Here is a 21,729-nt window from a genome sequence, read left to right on the forward strand (position 1 = left end):
ACAACAACATACAACATACAACAACATATATCATTCACTACCATGTTTAAAGGAAGAAGGAATCATCCTCATTTTACACTATAATTTAACAATTGATTACTGAATATTTTACATATTTTATGATTTTATTTAAACATTTCACATCTTGAATGTTGTTTTCATTTAAGATCATGGGCAAATGTTCCTTGCTTTAAGAAAATAAATAAATAAATAAATCCGCTTTTGGACAGTAACAACTTGGGAGGTGAGGCTGCCCCCCACCATCTTGCATATGCATGACAAACCAGCGGATTGGTTTCTTTCAGAGCTGTGGGGTTTGTTGTCGAGGCTGGAAAAGGCTCCGCTGAGAGACTGGTGGCTCACCTCAGGACGCAGGCTGAGGTCTGTAGCGCAGCGCGGGGGTCTCAGGAGGTCACTGGAGGTCACCGGACCTTCTGGAGAACGCAGAGAGAAGCCCTCGAATCGCAGCCCCGACGCACACTAAAAGAAGGAAAAAATGGACACACATAAGGAAAAAATGTTAAGGGGAGAAAAATCTACTTTGCACAGGCTTTCAATCAAACATTTGCATTGAAGATATCTTTACGGGTAGAGAATTTGCCATAATTTGTCATAGTTTATTTGTTTAAAATGTCAGGCAGTAAAACCTTAAATAAAGCCTTGTAGGCCTTTTCATCAACATTTTTTGACTTAAGTCACTAAACTGCTAAAATGAGTGAACTTAATTTTTTGGTGGTTTCAAATTGAGCGAACTTTGTAGAGCTTTTTTTATGTTTTACATGTGTTCACATCTAGTTTATTTTAATAACTGAGTCGGACAAAAAAAAATCATCTGTCATTGACGCTTGTCATGGCATGTCTATTTGTTCTTATGTATACACATACAGTCGGAGTAGGGGATTCAAAATATTTTTTGACACATCAATACAATGCAATTCTATTGTTCTAGTTTCTGAATACTGTAGATATAAAAATTGTAATATTTATTGATATATTTATTGATTAATATTGAATTTCTCTATTAGACTGAATTTGTTCAGTGAAATATTTTGGTAATGCAGATCAGGCTGAGCGAGTTGCTGCCCCAAGTGAAGGAGTTCAAGTATCTTGGGATCTTGCTCACGAGTGAGGGGAAAATGGAGCATGAGATGGACAGGTGGATCGGTGCGGCGTCAGCAGTGATGCGGGCGTTGTACCGGACCGTTGTGGTGAAGAGGGAGCTGAGCCGGAAGGAAAAGCTCTCAATTTACCAGTCCATCTACGTCCCAACCCTCACCTATGGTCATGAGCTTTGGGTAGTGACCGAAAGAACGAGATCGCGAATACAAGCGGCCAAAATGAGTTTCCTCCGTAGGGCGGCTGGGCTCAGCCTTAGAGATAGGGTGAGGAGCTCGGAACAGAGCCGCTGCTCCTTCGCGTCTAAAGGAGCCAGTTGAGGTGGTTCGGGCATCTGATCAGAATGCCTCCTGGGCGCCTTCCCTTGGAGGTTTTCCAGGCACGTCCAACTGGTAGGAGACCACGGGGTAGACCCAGAACACGCTGGAGGGATAATACGTATATCCCAGCTGTCCTGGGAATGCCTCGGGGTCCCCCAGGAGGAACTGGAAAACGTTGCCGGGGAGAAGGGGACCTGGAGCTCTTGCTCAGCCTGCTGCCACTGCGACCCGGCCCCGGATAAGCGGAAAAAGGATGGATGGATGGACATCAGACGGTCCACTGAAAAGTTTGTCTAAAACATCAATATGGAATTGTATTTTGAGCCATCGCTTCCATTTCGGATTGAAAATTCGAAGAACGAAATTGATATCTCCAGCATATCATGCAGATGTCAAGTATTTGTTGTCACATTCACCCACTCGAAAATAAGTGGTTGTTACACAACGTTGTTGTAGAGCACGTTTAGAGAAAGCTTCTCAAGCGATACATGTGAGTTGTTATGCTGCAAGCAGCGTGGCCACGGAGAAGGTGCGCTTCTTTTCTCTGTCAGGCCTCCCCTCCGCTGAGAGTTCTGCTTTGTTCCGCCGCTCTCCCGCTGAGCAGCTCTTAAAAGTGCCGCTGCCTGGAACCGCTCACTTCTTCAAAGCAACTTTACCTCGGCACAATGGGGTTGATGTCGCCGAACTTCGCCAGTTTTCTGGGAAGCGAGCACGGCTATGACGTGAATTCCGATGAAGGCATTTATTCAAACTTGGATGCACAGTGACTCGCAGTTAGACCAATTCCGGAGGTGATTAAAAAGAAACAAAAGATAAGTAACTTTTTAGAAAGGATAATAGCCCCATTACATTGTACAACTCAAGGCTTCAGGATGTTTTTTTTTTTTTTTAATTTAAGCATCTTCAGTCTATTAGAGAATGAATAAATAGCATAGTTAACTGGAATTGAAACATTCCTCTTTCCATTGACCAATTTTCACTCCACATAAATAAAAGAAGTTCCCAGAGTACTCCGAAGTAACCGGACATTCTGAACTGTACTCTCTAAATTGAAGCCTATGATCATAGTACTCCATACAAGTGGGCACTAAAACAGCTCGACTGTGTTGTTTGAACTGGTATCTGGTTTGACCGCAGTAGTTGTTTTCCTCTGTTTTTATTTTGTGTGACAGTGACATGTGAAAGATGATATGTTCTCATCCCAACAATAGAATTTTGAAAGTACTAGTTAAGACGTAAACATTGGTTAAAAGACAGGAACATACAACGCATCTCACCAGCCCTATCCGTTGCTTGTTTTAAGCAGTTCCTGAAAAACACATTTCTGCATTTTTCCCCCTCCTGAATTCGTCGGTTGTGCTGTCTCTTACTCATATGTCATTTACTTCATATGTCACTGCTTTGTAAGGGATGTTTTAAAAAGCGCTATGTGAATTAAGATTTACTTACTTACTAACTCAAGAGTTACTGCGATGTTGGAGATATATTTTCACTTAAGTTTCAAGCAACACAATAAGTGGATTGGGAGTGTCTCAGTTCATGCACTGGATAGACTCTGTAGGCCCTTGTGACCCTGATATAAACACGTATGTGCTTTCTTTAACCATGGCATCAAAAAAAACCAAACCTCAACCGCAGTAGTCTCTTTGAGACTGAGGTCACGCCAGAGCTCATCTGATTCAGATGCCTAGTGAAGCGGTGATTTCCACACTTATTTCTATACATTTATTTGTTCATACAGGCACTCACAAATGCATGCTAAGCATGAGTATAGGCTGAGCGATCTCGAAGCATTTCATATTGCAATGCGAAAACGGTGGCACAACGGCACAGCAAGAAGGTCTTGGGTTCAATTCCCGCCTGGGGCGCTGTTGGCACCGTGCGCCGGCGGGTTATTTCAAGATAAGGGGCCTTTCTGTGTTGTGTTTGCATGTTCTCTCCGTGCTTACTTGGGGTTTCCTCCGCCTACCATTAGTAAGGACCCCCACCAAAAACATGCACACATCATCGTCTGACCAGCGATGGACACTTGGTACCAGGTCCCCGGGCACATCGTCGAACGCTGCCCACTGCTCCTGGCTGCCCCCCCAGGAGGAAGGACAAGCCAGGATGGGTCAAATGCAGAGGCCACATTTCACCGGCCACCATCCAAAACATGTGCTTGTGTGTATGCATGTGTTGTAGTGTGGCGTGTCGTGTGATCAGTAAAGATTCTTCTTCTTCTAAAAGGGTCCTTCTACATGATACCAAAATACAACCCAATATATTTTCCCATGTTAAATTTTCCAACAATAATCCAAATATGATGTGGTGTGGGGATGGTGTGGTTTAAGCAGCCACACTTGGGGTCTAGCTAATTTGGGCCCAGGATCAGTGTGGCTGTACGCCTGTTACTCGCTGGTTGGTCTAACGAGCAACAGGTAAAACCCCCATCCTCACACACACACACACACTCAGGAGAGGAGCCTTTGTCATGACATGTTGTCTATCTGCTCCTGGGCTCATTCCACCCAGCCCACTCTACAATAAACTTGTGTGTCTGAAACCCCCTCTTTGTCTCTGTGCCCGCGGTCCCTAAGAGGCGAAACTGCCACATGGTTAATCCCATTGAACTACATATCCCTCCATACATCCCAGTGCTAGAGTTCTGTCTGATAAAGCAAAAAATTAAAATAGCCATACCCTGCCATCTGAGAAGGTAACTTTGATAAAGGGCTAAACAAATAAACTTGACTTAATTACTTCCCTATAATGCCGCACCTCCACCCCACCCAACCCTCCTCTCCTCCACTCCTTATGCTTACCTTCTTTTCTCTGATAAGCAGGCCTCCCCTCCACAGCTCTCTGTGGTCGATGCACCCGGCGAGGTCACAACGGTTCACGACAGCGGCACCTAGATAGGACGCAGCTTTCTGCCATCTGGAGTTGGGGAGAGAAAAAATTACTAACACAGAAGATAACAATTGAGAACTGCATTGGGACGCATTGGCAACGCTAGATCCAATACTAGATGCATTGGCAACACTAGAGCCTTAATCCTGGGCAATTCTCTCACGTTTTACAGACATATTCAGGAACTGATCCGTAGTATCTAAGCAAGCTATAAATGCATACTATATTGCATATAGGTGAGGTTTTGCAGACGGGGTTTAATCTAAATCAGGACTAAGATAATTCTACTTAAATTAATCCAGCATTTAAAAACGCCCTCCTCAGATGTTTAATTTGAGATTAATTAGTTTCAGATTAGTCCTAGAATAAGGTAGCGGTACTTAAGGACAAGTCAGCTCCTTCTGTCTGGTCTTGGTGCTGGTCTTAGTATAGATAATCCATTTCCTCTGTTGTCAAGGTCGACCTGGAGGATAGACTCTGGCCAGGCTGAATTTAAACCTTCACTTGGACTTAGATTATCTCTAATCTTCCTTCTGGAAATCAGGGTATTTCAGACAAGACTAGGGCAAATCAAGGCCATTTCAGTTAATCCAAATTAAAACTGATTTAGATTAGGCCAAATCTGTGTCCGCGAACCCGCCCCATATTTCTTATATTTTTTTAGTAGTACTTTGTTTGCTGTTATTTCCATAATGGTTAACATTAGCAGGATCACCATTCTCAATTTAAAAACAAAACTTTTTAGTTATTTTCCTCTTTGTGAACAGCTCTACAGTTCCCTCTTGTGGTGAAATAACATTTTTTTGATTATTTTCAATAGTCCTGATGAAATGACTGTGTTTGAGTATTATCAGGAGACGTTGCTCTTTATTCTGGTTGATGGGGAACAAATATACTGTATATATACAGTATATAGATTTTTTTTTTTTTCCCACCCCGCAAAACCAGTGATTTTGTCAGACAGACAATGCTCGAAATGAGTAAATGAAAACCCATGGATCTCCTCTAGGCGGATTTCAAGGACGAGAGAGAAATCCCTGTTTCACCAACAGACTGGGAGAGAGACAACTGACAATCAGTGATGTTTTCCCTCTTTATGTTCTAAAATCCACAAAAAAGGGAGAAAAAATGTGTTATTTTGCATGTGAAGAAGAAGCCCCTAACCAGATGGTAGTGTTGGTGGAGGGTAGACTTGGAGAATATGATTAGAAACAAGCCAATTATACAGCCTGTGAAGACTCCTGCTGCAATCTATGTCATTGTCATCTTTACACCTTCTCATTACCCATTATATCAGCACAAGGGAGTATACTTTGGTTTCCCGTCCCACTATTTATTCTTTGGGTTTCAGGAACTTACAGCTGGAAGCTCCTCACATGAAAAGTGTATGTATAATACAGGGTCTATTCTGTCATTACAAAAATAATTTAAAGGACTTAAGTACTTTAAGCACTTTTTTCCCCCATTTTCAAGGACTTTACATGAAACAAATATAAATCACTTTTCAAAGTGATTTTTATTCAAATATAATAATTAATCTCATTGTCCTCTACTATTACAAGTGTCTATTTCCAACCATGCTGGATTTAATTTACATTTCCCTGGCCTAATCCTTGTCATAAAAGCGATTCTGGAAAAACGTTATGATGTTTCTATTTCAATAACAAAACCAGGGGGAATATCACAGGTTTTCAATGATTGGGGTTTTTTCCCCCAAGGACTTTTCAAGCACTTAAGCACAAAGGTATTCCAGTACTTACATTTCTGAGGATGAAATTCAAGCACTTCAAGCACCTCAATGATCTGGTAATAACCCTGATAATACAACTGTATATAACTGATGACGGATATATAACAGCTTATGGGAAATCTATCTAAAGGGTATACCATACCAACGTATGTGCTTCTATTCTGACAGACTGGTGAAAAACGCTGCCTCACCCGTCGGTGTGCTGGGTGACGAAGGTGACGTTGGCGGCGTGCCAGCAGGCCATGTGCTTGAGGGCTCCCATCAACGGCAGCAGGTCCTTCAGAGCGGCAGGCTGCAAAGCACCGCAGAGCACCAGCACGTCCACCAGGGCCTTTCCTGGAAGCAGTCAAACAGAAATCTTGAGGGTCTTCTGTTTGATGAGCTTTGTCGTTCTCATACGAGGTCGTGAGGGGTCGCCTGCTGAGGTTCTTTTAAATTTGGTGGTGAAATAATGTGAGCGTAGTCCCTCCAAACAAGGGAAAATTATCAAAAAAAAAAAAAATATATATATATATATATAGGGTGGGTTCACGGACACAGATTTGGCATAATCTAAATCACAGTTTTAATTTGGACGGACACACACACACACACACACACACACACACACACACACACACACACACACACACACACACAATTATTGGGTTTGCATGTGGTGCACGACAGTTGTGTGGTACAAATTTGGGATGTGAACAGTCATCATCTGAAATAGAAAGTATGGTTCAAATAGAATTTGTAGCCAAATCTGAGCTTTTATCCATGAGAAAATCCTGTAGGTAGTATAATATATCATTACTAAGCACAGTTCTAATTCTAATAGACATTTCAAGTTAAAAAGTAGTTTTTCATATACAAGGAATATGTCACTGTGAGGATGAAGCTTTAATCGACGTCAAATAGAAGCTTTGTGACATGCCAGGACTTCTACTCTGTGAGGCAAGTGCTGGAGCTAAGTTAAGGTAAGTTTCATTTGGGAGGATTTAAATGTATATTTAATACGACACAGACAATTAATACTATTATATAATTATAGAACCCAGAATCGCGATTGTGGCGCCGCCCCTTGTGGCCACCTGCGCAAGCAGCCTGTGTCAATTACGCACATTTTAGTATTTTTCGTGTTTTTAGAGCTTATAGAGCTTATTGTGCGTAATCATCGGGTGTCATGACATTTCACTGCATATATGTATGACCGTATGTATATGTATGTGACAAATAATCTCTTGAATCTTGAACATGAGAATTAATTACATTTAAAAAATAAAATTACTAAAAATGCTAACCCCCCCCACCGCCTAAAAACAACTTAAGTGAAAGAAAACACACACACACACACACACACACACACACACACACACACACACACACACACACACACACACACACACACACACACACACACACACACACACACACACACACACTAATTTGTTGTTTGTCTGGATGTCCTTCGATTATCTTGACAACCGTTCATCCCATCTACCCACTTGGCGGGTGTATTACTGAGAACCCAAGGACGTGCAGTGTTTAATTTTGTGCAATTTGAACACGCGTCATATTAATAAACTTTGAATAAACAAGCAAACAGGGAGCTCTCTGTGCAGCTTTGTGACATCACCCAATTCCACTAAACACACACACACACACACACACACACACACACACACACACACACACACACACACACACACACACACACACACACACACACACACACACACACACACACACACACACACACACACACACACACACTTACACACACACACACACACACACACACACCATGATAGGTTTAGGTTTATTATGAAAAGCTACATTTTGTGGGCCCTTCTTTGAACACAACGCTTACTAGTCCACTTCTAAAGTTTTGTGCCTGTGGCCAAGTAAGTCATGTCTCTGCGCATTTTCTGGCAAAAGTGTATAATTAAGAAAATAACAAACTGCGTTGGTTTTGCCAACAATATAATGTGTGTTTAAGCACACCAGATGGCACAAAGCCACCAGACAAGACCCAAACAATTGCTTAGGCATATACTTAAAGATCACCTCCAGCCAACTCGATATCATGTTTTCCTCCTCAAATTTTCCCCAAATGGAAAGTGGTTTTTAGCCTCCACCAAAGCGCTCTCATTAGGCTACCAGTTAGCATCAATAACAAAGAGCAAAAGTAAACAGAAGTGACCGCTCACAAAACGGTTTTGAGGTGGAGGACACTTCCTATATTCAGCCATTTGACTCGCTCACTACACTTGAAAAGACTGCAGTTGTTGTTTTCAGAAGCGCTTGAAACACTTAACTTCCGGGGCTACAATCAGTTATTTGTTAATAATTTATGCCTGTCACTTAGTAAGAAAAAACATAGTGCAGCGAGAGATGACAGAAAAAAGACTACTTCTCTCACATTGTCCACTCGGGTAAGACTCATTTTAACTTTGCCCTTGTCATAGCAGCAGTTAGTGCGTGGGGTTTGTGTTTAGGGTCCGGTTTGGAATGTAGTATGGTCACCGGCCCATCACATAGGAAATGTCAAATGCACGGAAAATTGTTTTGTGCTTTCCCATCCGAATCAAGAGAGAGAAGAGATTTTGAGGTTTATACTTTGAGAGGTAAATGCAGGCTGTGGCTATCGCATAGTAACCCATGGCAGCTTTGTGACGCTACAGAACTGAGTTATGTGTTATTCTACCAGGTGGCGGTAGTTTGTCCGACAGTAGATGGAGTCCTTCGGCGGCATCCTCGAACACCCTGTAAAGACACGGGAATCCATACGGTCATATCAGCAGTCAGGGGACCAAGTGTTTAAGATATTTCTGAAATAAGTACTTGATTTATTTATTTAATCAGCAATGAGGACTGGCAGAAACACTTTTTATCACAACAGATAAATAATACTGAATCATAAAGTGAGTCAAAAATAGATAACACGGTGACATAAATTGAATTTCTCCACCTAACACACAAGCTGAATTTTATTTCCGCAATGTCTGACATGTTTTGTATTGTCCTTATTGTATCAAGAATAATCTATGATAAAATGGGATGGTATCTGACACCAGTTTTAGCATTGCTCCACACCTAATCAGCAGATTCATTAACATTAGGAATATGTTTTTCAAGAGAGAGCTTGACGTGAAAAGCAGCTTTCAGACATAACACACAAAAAAATAAATGCTAAATAATTAAATGCAAGTCACGTTTTACAATTAAATGGGGCAGGTATAACTGATGGTGGACCTCGCAACACACAATTTGATAAGTGTTCAAAATGATTATTGTCCTTAGAGTGTACAAATCATAGTCCGGACTACCCCTTTTCAAATGAAGATGATTGACAGGCAGAAATGGCACATGGATGTAACACTAAGAAAAAAAAAATGCAAACAACGGCCTGTCATTGTACCACACATCAAGCCTTTAAAAATGCCACTAGCCACTCACTCGGTCGGCGCTGGCAAGTCGCCCTGCTGTTCCTGACTGTTTATAGTGCGAAGACATGACTCCAAGGCGTTGGGACTGTCCTCCTCCCTGTCAATCTTCTGTTGGCCTGCACCCACTTCCTCCCAATCTGAGCAGCAAAACTTATGATAAAAACATTGATATACCCAGTTATTACACAGTCATCACAGGGGCAGCTAAACAGTGACCGTTGAAGATTCAAGATTTAAGATTCAAGAGGTTATTTGTCACATACATATACCAAAGTTGACTGCAACAAAATTGACATTTTTATCATTCTCTGCTTCTTTGAGACTCAGATGATTGTCTGGTAATGAAACTTATGTGTTCCTAATATTATCCTGTATCCATCCAACCTAACATTTTCATCTTGCAAGAAAATTACTTCTGTGAATTGTTATACCTGAGCTACTCCGTGGAAAGCCTGGACAGCAAAGTACCACCTCTGAACTGGGGGAATGCCGCTGAGGGAACAAGCTGGGAGAGAAAGAAAAAAAAAATGTATACGGGAATGGAATGAGTCCGGAAATAAAGTCACGTTGTGGGGCAAGGATACCATTAAAACGATTCCCACTAGCTTTTAATAAGAAGTGCAAGTACAGTATCTGCATTCAGGGAGGAGGTTGCATGGCTTACCTGGGAACACAGAGACACGTCGCCCCGACTCCTGACAGGAAATGTGCCCAAGTCGGTCATATATCTGCGTGAGGAGCTCCGAAGCTGGGATGAATATTGCAGTCAGGCTTTGATTACAAAACAGCAGTAGACACCCGAGGGGTGATGGATAATCCTTTTTTTAATCTCTACATCTTTAGGGATGCATCATTACTCTGGAATCGAGCTGGAATGAACCTAGTCTTGCACACAGAAAAGGTAGATAGGGTACAGTAACAATGAACCCAGTATAGCCACTATTAATTGCGCGTGGCCGATCTTTGCATTCCTTCCCAGGAAAGGCGGACCCCGCCACCGAACAATTAAGACGATATACGGAGGAGCACATACAGAACGCGAATATGTTGTACGGCTGTTTCCTGAGGGGCCAGTTAAATAAAGTGAGAAATGTGAGACTTTTCAACAAAATGGATCTTATGGATTCCCACTTTAATACCTAATGTCCAGTTTTGTGTCACTGTGACATGACTAGCCAAGTTAGCTACCCCGGCTCAATAAACGGAGAGTAACGGAGTGATAGGTAATGGACGTTACCTTTGAAGTCATCCGGACATTCGTATTCCCTTTGAGAAAAAGATAAAACCAACACGTATCGATCCATCCCATTAAATCACACGTTAAATTAAAATTAATGTTAAGATGGGCTGCCGAAAGCTGCCGAAAGCTGCCGAAATCCTTCTCCTGAAGTGTTCAAACTCCCGCCGAGGCAGACCAGGAAAGATGCAACACACATCCGGCATACTTATTATTTCAGATATCCAAATAAAAGCGTCCATCTTTCGCCTGTCAATGCTGTAATGTTAACGCGTCAATTCCCTTAAATATCTTCGTAGTATTTGGCGAAAACAACGCAAACTATTGTAGTATATACATTCTTGATAATCTGCACGGGCGGTTGATTCTCATACCAAAAACAACAACATTTCCACGATAAAGTAGCAACTTCCTGCTTTAACGTTGAAAAACGGAAATAGTATCAATATTGCAGTAGTTGGCTTAACAGCACTTCCACGGTTTCCCGCGATGTTTGAGACAGATTAAATATTCAAGATTCAAGATTCAAGATTTTTATTTGTCACATACATATACATACTTCCATACATATATGCAGTGAAATGTAATGCAACGCACCCGGTGATAGCACACAATAAGTCCTAGGAAAAAGTACAAAAATAAAATAAAATAAAAAGTAGAAAATTCCTTTCTAATAGACCGACTAACTGACTCCTAAAACGTAATACAGTAAGTGGAATACTTATAGAATAAGATAAAAAATATATAGAATAAAATACAATAAAAAATAAATTGAAATAAAATGGAATAGGTTGAAGGAATATGGCTATGTATATACAGATATGTGCATTTAAAAAGTTAAAAAGCATTTATAAAGTTGACAATATACAATAAAACTAAAGATGAGCAAAAAAAAAATTACAATGTGCAACAAAGATTTGAAAAAGAATGAAAAAGGGCTTTATAAAATAAACCTTAAAAAAAATGATTAAATCATGAATAAAAACGGTAATATACAATAAACCAACATGCTCTAACAATAAACAATGATGATTTGAAACGAATTTAAATAACTAACACGTGTCAAAACGCGGGTTTATCAGAAAACAAACAACAAACAAACAAACAAACAAACAAAACTATGTAATGCTGAGCAATGACATACAATGTAAAGGTTATTGTATCATTAATATTCATTACATTTTATTTTTTTCCTAGGACATATTGTGTGCTATCACCGGGTGCGTTGCATTACATTTCACTGCATATATGTATGAAAGTATGTATATGTATGTGACAAATAAAAATCTTGAATCTTTAATCTTGAATCTTGAATCATTTGTATTTCTTTATTTTTAAATTCTATTCAAAGTCGGAATACGAGTCTGGTGTCCGCCCCGCCCCGATGACGTCACAAGACCCCCCCCCCCCCTTCCCACGCGGTGGCGAGGTGGATGTGGATCCACACGCTGCGGTGAGACGCGTGCACTGCATCCATCCCGCGGGGCGTGAAAAACAAACACTGGCTGCGATCACAGTGAGAAGGGGGGATATTTAAAAAGAATGCATTAACTTTCCAGATTGGCGGTTTAAAAAAAAAACAAACCAAAAAAAAAAAAAACCAGGGATACATTTGGATAAGAGGACCGTGCAAAAACTCACAGTGATGAGTTTTTTTCTCCGGGATTAAATGTGATTCCTTGCAGAAGAACCAGAGACACGGACACTTGTCTGTGCATTGTTTGACTAGTTGGTTTGGAATGGAACGACTCTTGCGCGGGACTGTAATTTGCTGATCTGCGTCTTCCGATGGTGCTGGGGAGGTGAGTCCTCACGGCAGTGTATTCTCGAAGCATAGCTTTTGCTCATTATCTCTTTAATCAAACATCCCCTTGACAGAGAAATGGATGCGATCGGCCACACGACGCAGAAGAAAGCTGCAGAGCTGGAGCTCATGGCCGAGGTGCTCGTCACTGGGGAACAGCTGAGGTAAAAAAAAAAACAAGCTTGCCAACCACACCACAAAACCGCACCGGTGTCCCGTTGTATTTCCATGTCTCAGATCCTGGTGAAGAAGGGTTGGATCTGGACTCGGCGCGGTCGGGGTGGATGTCAACGTGAATCTAAATGTCAATTATTCGGGCGATCGTGCGTGATATTGAGCGTTGAGAGGCGTGCGGTTGGTCAGCCCCCACTGCAGCATATACTGTACAGTGAGACAAAGGCTTCCATACATGCACGCACCGGCCCTCCCCATTCAAACCGCTGCTGCACACACAGCGATCACCCGCAGGACTACTCCCAGTCTCCCGCTATGGCCTGGGAGCTGGAGCCAACAGCAAGGTTGCATAACACGGCAGTGGCCTTCTACTGCAAAGCTTAAACCTGGAAGACAATACACAGGAAAAAAATAAAATAAAATACTTTCATCAAAAATCTTTCATCAGTCGTGTGCATAGGAAGCAACGGCATGCATGTCTTGTTTTGCCACTACAGTCGCACTTGAGAATCCAAGCATTCTGCCTCAAAGGGAGCCCTCAAACTCAGGGATTCAAACCCTTTTTTACATCAAGGACCTTCAATTTGATCTCGATTTAGTCTCAATCTCAGAAGATTGTTACCGTTGGCTATAATTGAGCCCAAACTTCCTTACCTGTCTATACCATACTTGGAGCGATCACAGTGAAACTAGGATCAAAAAAGTCATTATTGTACATTCTTTAACGACGCCAACGTCTGGTCAATAAAATAATGCTTAAGTTTAACTAGGTAATAATTTTGCTGGCCAAGGACCCCGAACCCCATGCTGGGAACCGCCGCTCTAACCCATTACTGGCAGAAAATAATCTCTTATCTCACCAGTGTATTTAGCAACTGGGCACTTGAGGTTCAGGCACTTAAACATCCGGTGAACTCCCAGGTTGCTATTCCTGAGGTAGTTAAACTGGCAGGAAAACATGGAGGTCAACCTCTGGAGAATTTAAGTGTGTGTGTGTGTGTGTGTGTGTGTGTGTGTGTGTGTGTGTGTGTGTGTGTGTGTGTGTGTGTGTGTGTGTGTGTGTGTGTGTGTGTGTGTGTGTGTGTGTGTGTGTGTGTGTGTGTGTGTCCAATTTGTATTGAGCACCTGCAATAGTGTATAAAAGACTTGATTTTGTATTTTTGAAGTGACAGGCTTTTTTGGGGCAGATGGGGAGGGGGTCGCTCACGCAAGTGATTGCAAATGGCACAGCAACACAACACATTTAGGCGGCCAGCTGGCAGTACAGAGAGCTTCGAAGACTGTAGGGTTTATTGGAGGTGGTTGGCCCAAAGTTCTCTGCCCGGCTGGAGCGGTTCTGTCTAAGGAGCCTGTTTTTTGTTTTTTTTACCCTTTTATTCTGGGGGCGGGGTTGCACCAGGTACATAAAGGCTTCTCTTTTTCCCCTGATGCGACCCTCTGTCCTTTATGTTTCCCTCGTTCTCGTATGTAGACGCAGTCCTTGGCAAATTAGTATTCCAAAGAAAACAAAGGACCTTTTTTAATAACTATTGTCCTTAGCCCCTCGGTCTAAAGTGTGCGCGTGTCTGTTCTTCAGTTAAATATCTCTCAGAAGGCCGACTTTCTCATGGCTTACATGAATCCAACTCACCACGCCTTTGTTTGAGCACGCTATCACGCGTCTCGCTCATGGCTGGAATGTGCGACAGTCTTACTGATAACCGCGCGGCGATAAGGGCAACCCTGCTGTTGTCGGTGTGCCGTCATACGCGGCACGCCATTCAGGCTGAATAGCGCTGATAGACGGCCGTACAGACAGCGCTTATGAAAGCCGCACAAATGCAGCTGATGAAATGATCCACTCTGGGGAGCAGTTTGCAAAGGTTATTATTGCATATTATTTCACATCACCCACAGCAGTTTGAAAAATAGCAAAAAAAAAAAAAAGGATTCATGCAACCTCGGCCTATTACTGATAGGTCGAGAGGTCGACCGTGTCATTGAAAACAGCCAAAATCCAAATCCATATCGGATCTCGTCAACAACCGCAAGACGGATGATTTGTGTTGTTTATAGAAAAGGAATTGTCGGATGGAATGGTTTATATAAAAAAAAGCTGGTTAAGCTGCAGCTCTCAGCCCCCGCTTGTTTCTTGGCGTTGTCCTCTCGCGGTGAGTCTGGCTGGGCGGGCTTCGAGCTGGGCTGTCGGGGCTAATCCCCGGTGATGCTGTCCAGCTGCACGCGGGACACGCTGGAGGGGAGTCCAGAGGAGCTACAGCGGGCTGCAGGACGCTTGGCGCGGGTGGAGGTGGGCTGCTTCTACAAAGCTGGGTTCGCTAAAGGGAACAGGTTGTGGAAGTGAAAGGAGCCTCCGGGCCCAGTGGTCTCAAACCCAAATGACCAGGGGGCCACTGGCCAGGTTGTCTTCTTCAAGTGGGGCCGTGTTGAACTTCAAGGGAAAACCGGTCTGTTTGTTTTTTGTTTAGTTTTGTTTTTTTCTCTTCCCTCCCGCACATTAGTGAATTGCCTCGTAATCCTGTTAAAAATCAGAATCAGAATATTTTTTAAGTAAAATATTAGTAAAATATATAAGAATATGTAAAATAAATAATAAATACAATAATAAATAAAAATGTTTAAAAAAAAATGTAAAAAGCTGTTTGTGCAGGAATGTGCAACGCTAAGAAATAGCTCTCTTATGATCTCTTTAATTCTCTTTTATATTTTGAAAGCATTAACTAAATTTGTGTGGATTAACCATTGTGATTTGAAACAATTATTTGTCGGCCACATTTATTAATAGATTATCACCATGTACCGGGCCACATTGGCCCCCAGGCCTGTGGTTTGAGACCCCTGCTCCTGGCCGATTCAGTACACTGGTCATTTAAAGCTGAGCCAAACAGCAAACCGTTTGGCTGTGAGGGTCAAATAAGCCGTGCGTTAAACGTTGAAATAAAGCAGCTTTATTCCTTTTTAGATGCAGGCTCAGATGCTCTAGCAGTCAAAATAACACGTTTTTTTAGCTTGTGGATCTTGTATTGCCGCCTTTCTTAGCCAGGATCTACTAGGAAAAAGATCCAATCTCATTGTGGCTGCCCTGTGTGGCGCCTGACCTGAGTGGCTATTCAGGGCCCTTCGGCAGGGTGAGAGAGGCATGGGTGGAACAAGCCTGGAGCAGGTGTGTGTGTGTGTGTGTGTGTGTGTGTGTGTGTGTGTGTGTGTGTGTGTGTGTGTGTGTGTGTGTGTGTGTGTGTGTGTGTGTGTGTGTGTGTGTGTGTGTGTGTGTGTGTGTGTGTGTGTGTGTGTCCTTTCAACCATCCAGTCAAATCTCCCGTCCTCCAGCTACATCAACCCAAAAATATCTTACCAATCAGATTAAAAAAATAACCTCCTACTTGAAATTTCTTTCCCACCCTTCAGGCTGCGTCTCCACGAAGGGAAGGTCATCAAGGACCGACGACACCACCTCAGAACCTACCCAAACTGCTTCGTGGCCAAGGAGCTCATCGACTGGCTGATGGAGCACAAGGAGGCCTCGGACCGGGACACAGCCATCCAGATCATGCAGAAGCTTCTAGACCAGAGCATCATCCACCACGGTGAGCTTGAGCCCTAGCCCCAGCTCGATGGCGTCGTCACTCGGCGCTCCGGAACGCTCCGTTCCAATTGGTCGAGAGCGTGACTCGGTCGTTCCTGAATGATGGCCTCTGTCTGGTAATAATGAGCTTCGCCACCAGCGTTGCCGGGTTGGGCGGCAAAAAAATAGAATTAGGCGGGTACATACAATTTGGGCTGGTTTGTGAAATAATTGGCGTTTTATTTTTTTCCTCTTTTACAAGAGGGAGCGAACGATCATGTCGCTGTGCCCCCCCCCCCCACCACCACCACCACCACCAAAAAAGTAAAAAATAAAAACTTTAGTTTTTTTTTAAATTGTATTTTGCTTCATTTCCTTATTGACAAAACCCATCAACGGTTTTCTGGCACCGGGTGGGTTTTTGTAGGATTGGGCGACTTTTAGACTGGTTGGGCTGGTTGGGCGTTTTTGTTGTTTTTGTAGTTGTTGTTTTTTTTTTTTGTCGGCTGAATTGTTTACAGCGTAAGCTGTTCTTAGCGGAAGCTAGCACCTGTAGCTCCCTCTCTCGCTCTCTCTCTCTCTCTCTCTCTCTCTCTCTCTCTCTCTCTCTGAGCTCAGCTTCCTCGAAAACAAAAAGTGCACAGACTTATACACTGTGGCAGGAAAAACGCTATAAAAAATGTATGAAAACACACGTTCTTCACACACAGAACCAACTGGAGGGCAGGGCGGACAGCGTGGAGGGAGCAGTTGGGGGTAAACTGTAGTGGAACCAGCACGGAGGCTTCTCTACAAGCCTCCTCCGCTCACCAAAAGCTGGGGTGGCCTCCCGTGGACAGTAGTGGTGCAACGGAACGTCGTCGATCCGTGATCCGTAAGGGTCCCCCCCCCCCCCCCCCAACCCTTCGGTTCGGCTCGTATGTGAACCACGGATCAATTGCAAAATTTAACCAGCGTAGTGAAATACGGTTTTACTGCAGCTGTTACTTTTTTAATGCAGTGTTGCTGTGAAAAGAAGATAGACAAGACAGATGCGTGCTGTGTTTTACCCTACCCTGCCCTATGTTGCTGCTACTTTACGACATGTTGAATGAGCTGCTGAATGTCGCCGCTATGCGTCTGCTCGTCCGCCATATTGAAGCGGTCGAGATCCGCGTGTGAACAAATACGCTGTGTATTGCGAGATGCAGACTTCTCTACAAAATCAACTGCGACTCGCTTAGTTCCGAACCGATGTTCATGAAATTTAGTTTGTTGTGAACGTGAGAAACTGAACATGATACTGGTTTCTTATTGGAATTAAATTCAGTTACTGGGGGCGGATCGTATCATATTTTTTCATTCACTAGCATGTTAAAAGGAAGAAGGTATCATGCATCCTCATATTGCACTTTAATTTAACAATTGATTATTGAATATTTTTATATATTCTAAGATTTTATTTTTTACATTTATTACATCTTGAATGTTGTTTTCATATAAGACCATGGGCAAACGTTCCTTCCTTTAAATGTTTTACAGAATATATGGAAAGCAAAGTTGTTTTTTTTTCCCTGTTGATCCAAAAAAATGATCCGATCTTTGACTCAAAACAGTGAAACGATCAGAACCGTGAGTTGTGTGATCCGTTGCACCCCTAGTGGACAATCTTACCTGGTGCTATTGCGGTCAGTGCTTTGATTTGTGTCATCAATCCAGCAAACTCCTGCCTGTTCTCTGGACTTATAGAGACTTAGAGTTTTCCATTGTTTCTTAAAAACCCCGCGACCTCACTTGACCCACTTTTTAAAGTTTTAGGTATTTTATTTCAGAAATTCGAGGAGACGGCCTTTGTGTTTGGTGCTGGGTAAAATAAGCTCGTCCCAACTAAATGGAAAATTGTTGACGGGTTGTTTGTTGCCCTGGTGAGAGCCAGGGTGTGGGCTGACTTGACGTTTTTAGGTTCTACAAACTAATGAGCGAGGTGCAGGATTTCAAGCAACAGCGGTGCTACAAGGACATCATTTGCTCGGTTTTAGAGGGAAGTGTGACCCTTTTCTACTGTGTTTGGTTGATTCCTTGATGTTGTGATATAAATGGGTGTTTTTCTTCTCCCTTTTGTGCTTTTTTTTTATTAATTTTTTTATTTTTTTTTGGCTTGTGTGGTTTATATGTTTTGGGGTTTTTTTTTGTTGTTTTTTTTAACTTTATTATTATTATTTTTTCTATTACTATTAGGGGTTGACTGATATGTTGTATTTTTCTAGGGTCAATACCGATCATTAGTAAACACGGAGACCGGTGACCGATATTTGGGGCCGGTATACATTTGCAGCAAAAACGAACATTTTAGTGTCAAAACAACTCCTAAACAAGACAGCCGTTACACAGCCTTCCAACACATGTTTAATAAAGTTCTAGAATACAGAACATTTCAACATTATATTATGAAAAACAAAGTGCAGGGAGTTCCTAGCTCCAATTCTTGTAAACTGAACTGAAATTTAAACAGACCTTTTTTTTTAACTAATTAGATCCCCAAAACAGGTATATTTTACTGTTTACAAACATTGTTTGCCAGTTAATTTTTTTGTCAGGTGATCGGATCACGCCCACGTGATAGGACAGCTGCACATAGAGTGCCTGACATTTGATATATTCATAAGCTCTATATAGATTGTTGACTACCTGGTCATAGTCCTCTATATGGAAATAAGAATCATGAATCTAGTGCATGCCACTAGTGCATTAATGGCACAGTTTTACAAAATGTCAATAGTTCAATCCTGTGTTCCACAATGGAAGATGAAACTGTCCAGAGCCCTGAAACCCCGGCCCCCGCTGGCTCGCCGTTAACTGTTTGAAAGTTTATTAATATTACACGTGTCGCGTGTCCAAATTTGACCCTGTACGTCCATGGGTCCCCAGCAATACACCTGCCACGTGTGAAGTAGATCGGATGAATGGTTGTCGAGATAATCAAAGGACATACATACAGCCAGACAGATTCCTTCCTTTATAGTTAGACTAGTCCATGCCCGTTCAAAATGTCAGTTTAACAAAATGTAAGGACAACGTTGCAATAAAAAATAAGCATCAAATGTGAAAATATAGGCACATTAGAATTTAAGGAGGATCAGTCGAGTCCAGCTTTCTTCAGTCAATGATTTAGTCGCGTTTATGCGGACGGCCAGGGGCTCCGCTTGCCAAGCCGGGGTGTCCTCCTCTTGCGCTTCACATATTGGATGATGTCATAAATGGCTCCGCTTAGTGGAATTGGATGTCACAAAGTGCCCCAGCTGCACAGAGAGCTCGCTGTTTGCTTGTTTATTAAAAGTTTATTAATATTACATGTCCCGCGGGTCCAAATTGCACAAAATTCAACACTGCAGGTCCTTGGGTCCTCTGTAATACACCCGCCAAGTAGATGGGATGAGGTTATCAAGATAATCGAAGGACATAGATAGATACATACATACAGACAGATTCCTATAGATATATATTAGTAATTGTGTGTGTGTGTGTGTGTGTGTGTGTGTGTGTGTGTGTGTGTGTGTGTGTGTGTGTGTGTGTGTGTGTGTGTGTGTGTGTGTGTGTGTGTGTGTGTGTGTGTGTGTGTGTCCCCAGTCTGCGACGAGCACAGGGAGTTCAAAGACCTCAAACTGTTCTACCGCTTCCGGAAGGACGATGGGACATTCCCGCTGGACAACCAGGCGAAGGTCTTCATGAGGGGGCAGAGGATTTATGAGAAGTAAGTAACAACAGCTACTTACTCCCATAGCTCCTTCTATAGCTTAGGGTTCCCCAAAGTCGGGTCAGGACACCTAGGTGGCTGCGATATCAGTGTTTAATGCAGAAATGACTTTGAAATATATTATTTTGTATAATATAATATTGCTTTTTGTTTTTTATGCACCAACCTCACCAGGTCACTTTCCTTGTATGTGTAAATATATTTGGCCAAAATAAAATAATTCTGATTCTGGAAAAAAAAATAATTCGGGAGTATTCAATAATATTCAATAATATTCATTAACTGTATAAGGTTGATTGTTAATGAGGTCATTTTTAGTCTTTATTTGAACTGTTATACCACCCCTACTCTATCGGTTTCCACAATTCACCTTTGGAAACAAAGAACACAAAATGGATACTGTGAGCTTTTCGGCCACGGGCGGCGGGCATTTATTTGTCTAGCGACAGCTGTTATTTAGATTAGATTTAGATTATTCTTACTGCTTGTGTGTCACCCAGTCTGTACCCTCCCGTGTGTTGTTAATTAGTTTTTGGTTTTTCCCCAGTAGAGATAAAGCCAACTGTTTTGATGGAAACATTTCAAAGTGCGTGACAATAATACAGAAAAAAAGTAAAGTAAAATTAGCACAGATATCAGATTGAAAGCCAAAATAACATAAAGTCATACCATTAAAGAAATCTCGCTCACGCCCACACATATACACATACACAGTCACTGAAACCCACACAGGCAGTTGTTAGTCGTTGCATAACAGGAAGAAATACATCTGCGTGGATACATCTGTCGCCTCGGCTCTCGGAGCTATGTGTTTATGCAATCACCATAGTGTGGCCTGGGACGGGCGCACAGCCCTCAAGATGCAACACTGCACTGTGAGATCCTCAAGTTATTGACCCCTTTGCTGAGAAACTCTGAGAAAGTGTCCCCGTGCGAGTGGTACAGTGCTTAAAATTCCGAATCTCTGTGTCCCAAGAACCAGCACAATGTTGTCTTTAATTCTAGAAATTTCCCAATAGTACACAACAAACGGGCCAACTGGGTATTCTATAAATGGTGTCTAAAGCGCAGAAGGATGTTGCTTAAAAAAAAAAGTAGGTTCAGCAGCCAACTATTGCTCTTCTACAATGAAGGGTATGCAAAATTTATTTTGGCGGGGGGGGCGGGGGGGGGGGCACAGAGTCATTTTGTAGACTGGAAAAAAGGCAACAGATAGATTCCTGAACTTCTGTGCATCAGCCACAGGAAAAGACTTGACCTTGTTGTTTTGACAGTTAGATTCTCGAGCAACGGGAGTTTGACTAGAAAAGCTGATGTTTTATGACCTTTTAAAACCAAAGTAGTGACCTTGCCGTGTGTGTGTGTGTGTGTGTGTGTGTGTGTGTGTGTGTGTGTGTGTGTGTGTGTGTGTGTGTGTGTGTGTGTGTGTGTGTGTGTGTGTGTGTGTGTGTGTGTGTGTGTGTGTGTGTGTGTGTGTGCTGGTGCATACTGTACTTGTGTGTGTACGTGCACGACCACTGTGCTGCTAACCGGCCCTGTGGGTGACCACATGGCAAGGAAACAATTTAAAACAACAGCGGGTGGACTTGGTCTCTTCCTCCCTCATGGCAGCCCCGTGTCTTTGTTGGTAGTAATGGTGCCAAAGGCCTTAAACTTGAAGTTCTCCTACCACTCCAGCGGTACTACCTTACTTTTAATTCAGAGATGAAA

The 21,729-nt window shown here is 42.4% G+C and overlaps 2 protein-coding genes across 3 annotated transcripts in view; one reads left to right on the forward strand and one right to left on the reverse strand.

Annotated features, from left to right (window-relative positions):
• Window positions 1-10,886, reverse strand: part of mtbp (MDM2 binding protein) — a 39,675-nt gene extending 28,789 nt beyond the window's left edge. Inside the window, exons 1-8 of the mRNA XM_080004860.1 lie at window positions 10,750-10,886; window positions 10,177-10,260; window positions 9,944-10,017; window positions 9,523-9,662; window positions 8,771-8,829; window positions 6,270-6,414; window positions 4,241-4,355; window positions 364-480 (exon numbers count right to left, since the gene is read on the reverse strand). Coding sequence (XP_079860986.1) covers window positions 364-480; window positions 4,241-4,355; window positions 6,270-6,414; window positions 8,771-8,829; window positions 9,523-9,662; window positions 9,944-10,017; window positions 10,177-10,260; window positions 10,750-10,816 — 801 coding nt within the window. The 5' untranslated portion in view covers window positions 10,817-10,886. The remainder of the gene's footprint in view (window positions 1-363; window positions 481-4,240; window positions 4,356-6,269; window positions 6,415-8,770; window positions 8,830-9,522; window positions 9,663-9,943; window positions 10,018-10,176; window positions 10,261-10,749) is intronic.
• A 1,335-nt stretch (window positions 10,887-12,221) lies between these two features.
• Window positions 12,222-21,729, forward strand: part of deptor (DEP domain containing MTOR-interacting protein) — a 31,383-nt gene continuing 21,875 nt past the window's right edge. The window contains exons 1-4 of one of the 2 annotated variants that reach the window (XM_080005951.1): window positions 12,222-12,551; window positions 12,628-12,717; window positions 16,130-16,308; window positions 19,893-20,016. In XM_080005951.1, the coding sequence (XP_079862077.1) occupies window positions 12,538-12,551; window positions 12,628-12,717; window positions 16,130-16,308; window positions 19,893-20,016 (407 nt within the window). In that variant the 5' untranslated portion in view covers window positions 12,222-12,537. The remainder of the gene's footprint in view (window positions 12,552-12,627; window positions 12,718-16,129; window positions 16,309-19,892; window positions 20,017-21,729) is intronic. The other variant, XM_080005952.1, reaches the window with a different exon arrangement.

This window comes from Zeus faber (assembly GCF_960531495.2).
Source record: "Zeus faber genome assembly, chromosome: 8".
Taxonomy (NCBI): domain Eukaryota; kingdom Metazoa; phylum Chordata; class Actinopteri; order Zeiformes; family Zeidae; genus Zeus; species Zeus faber.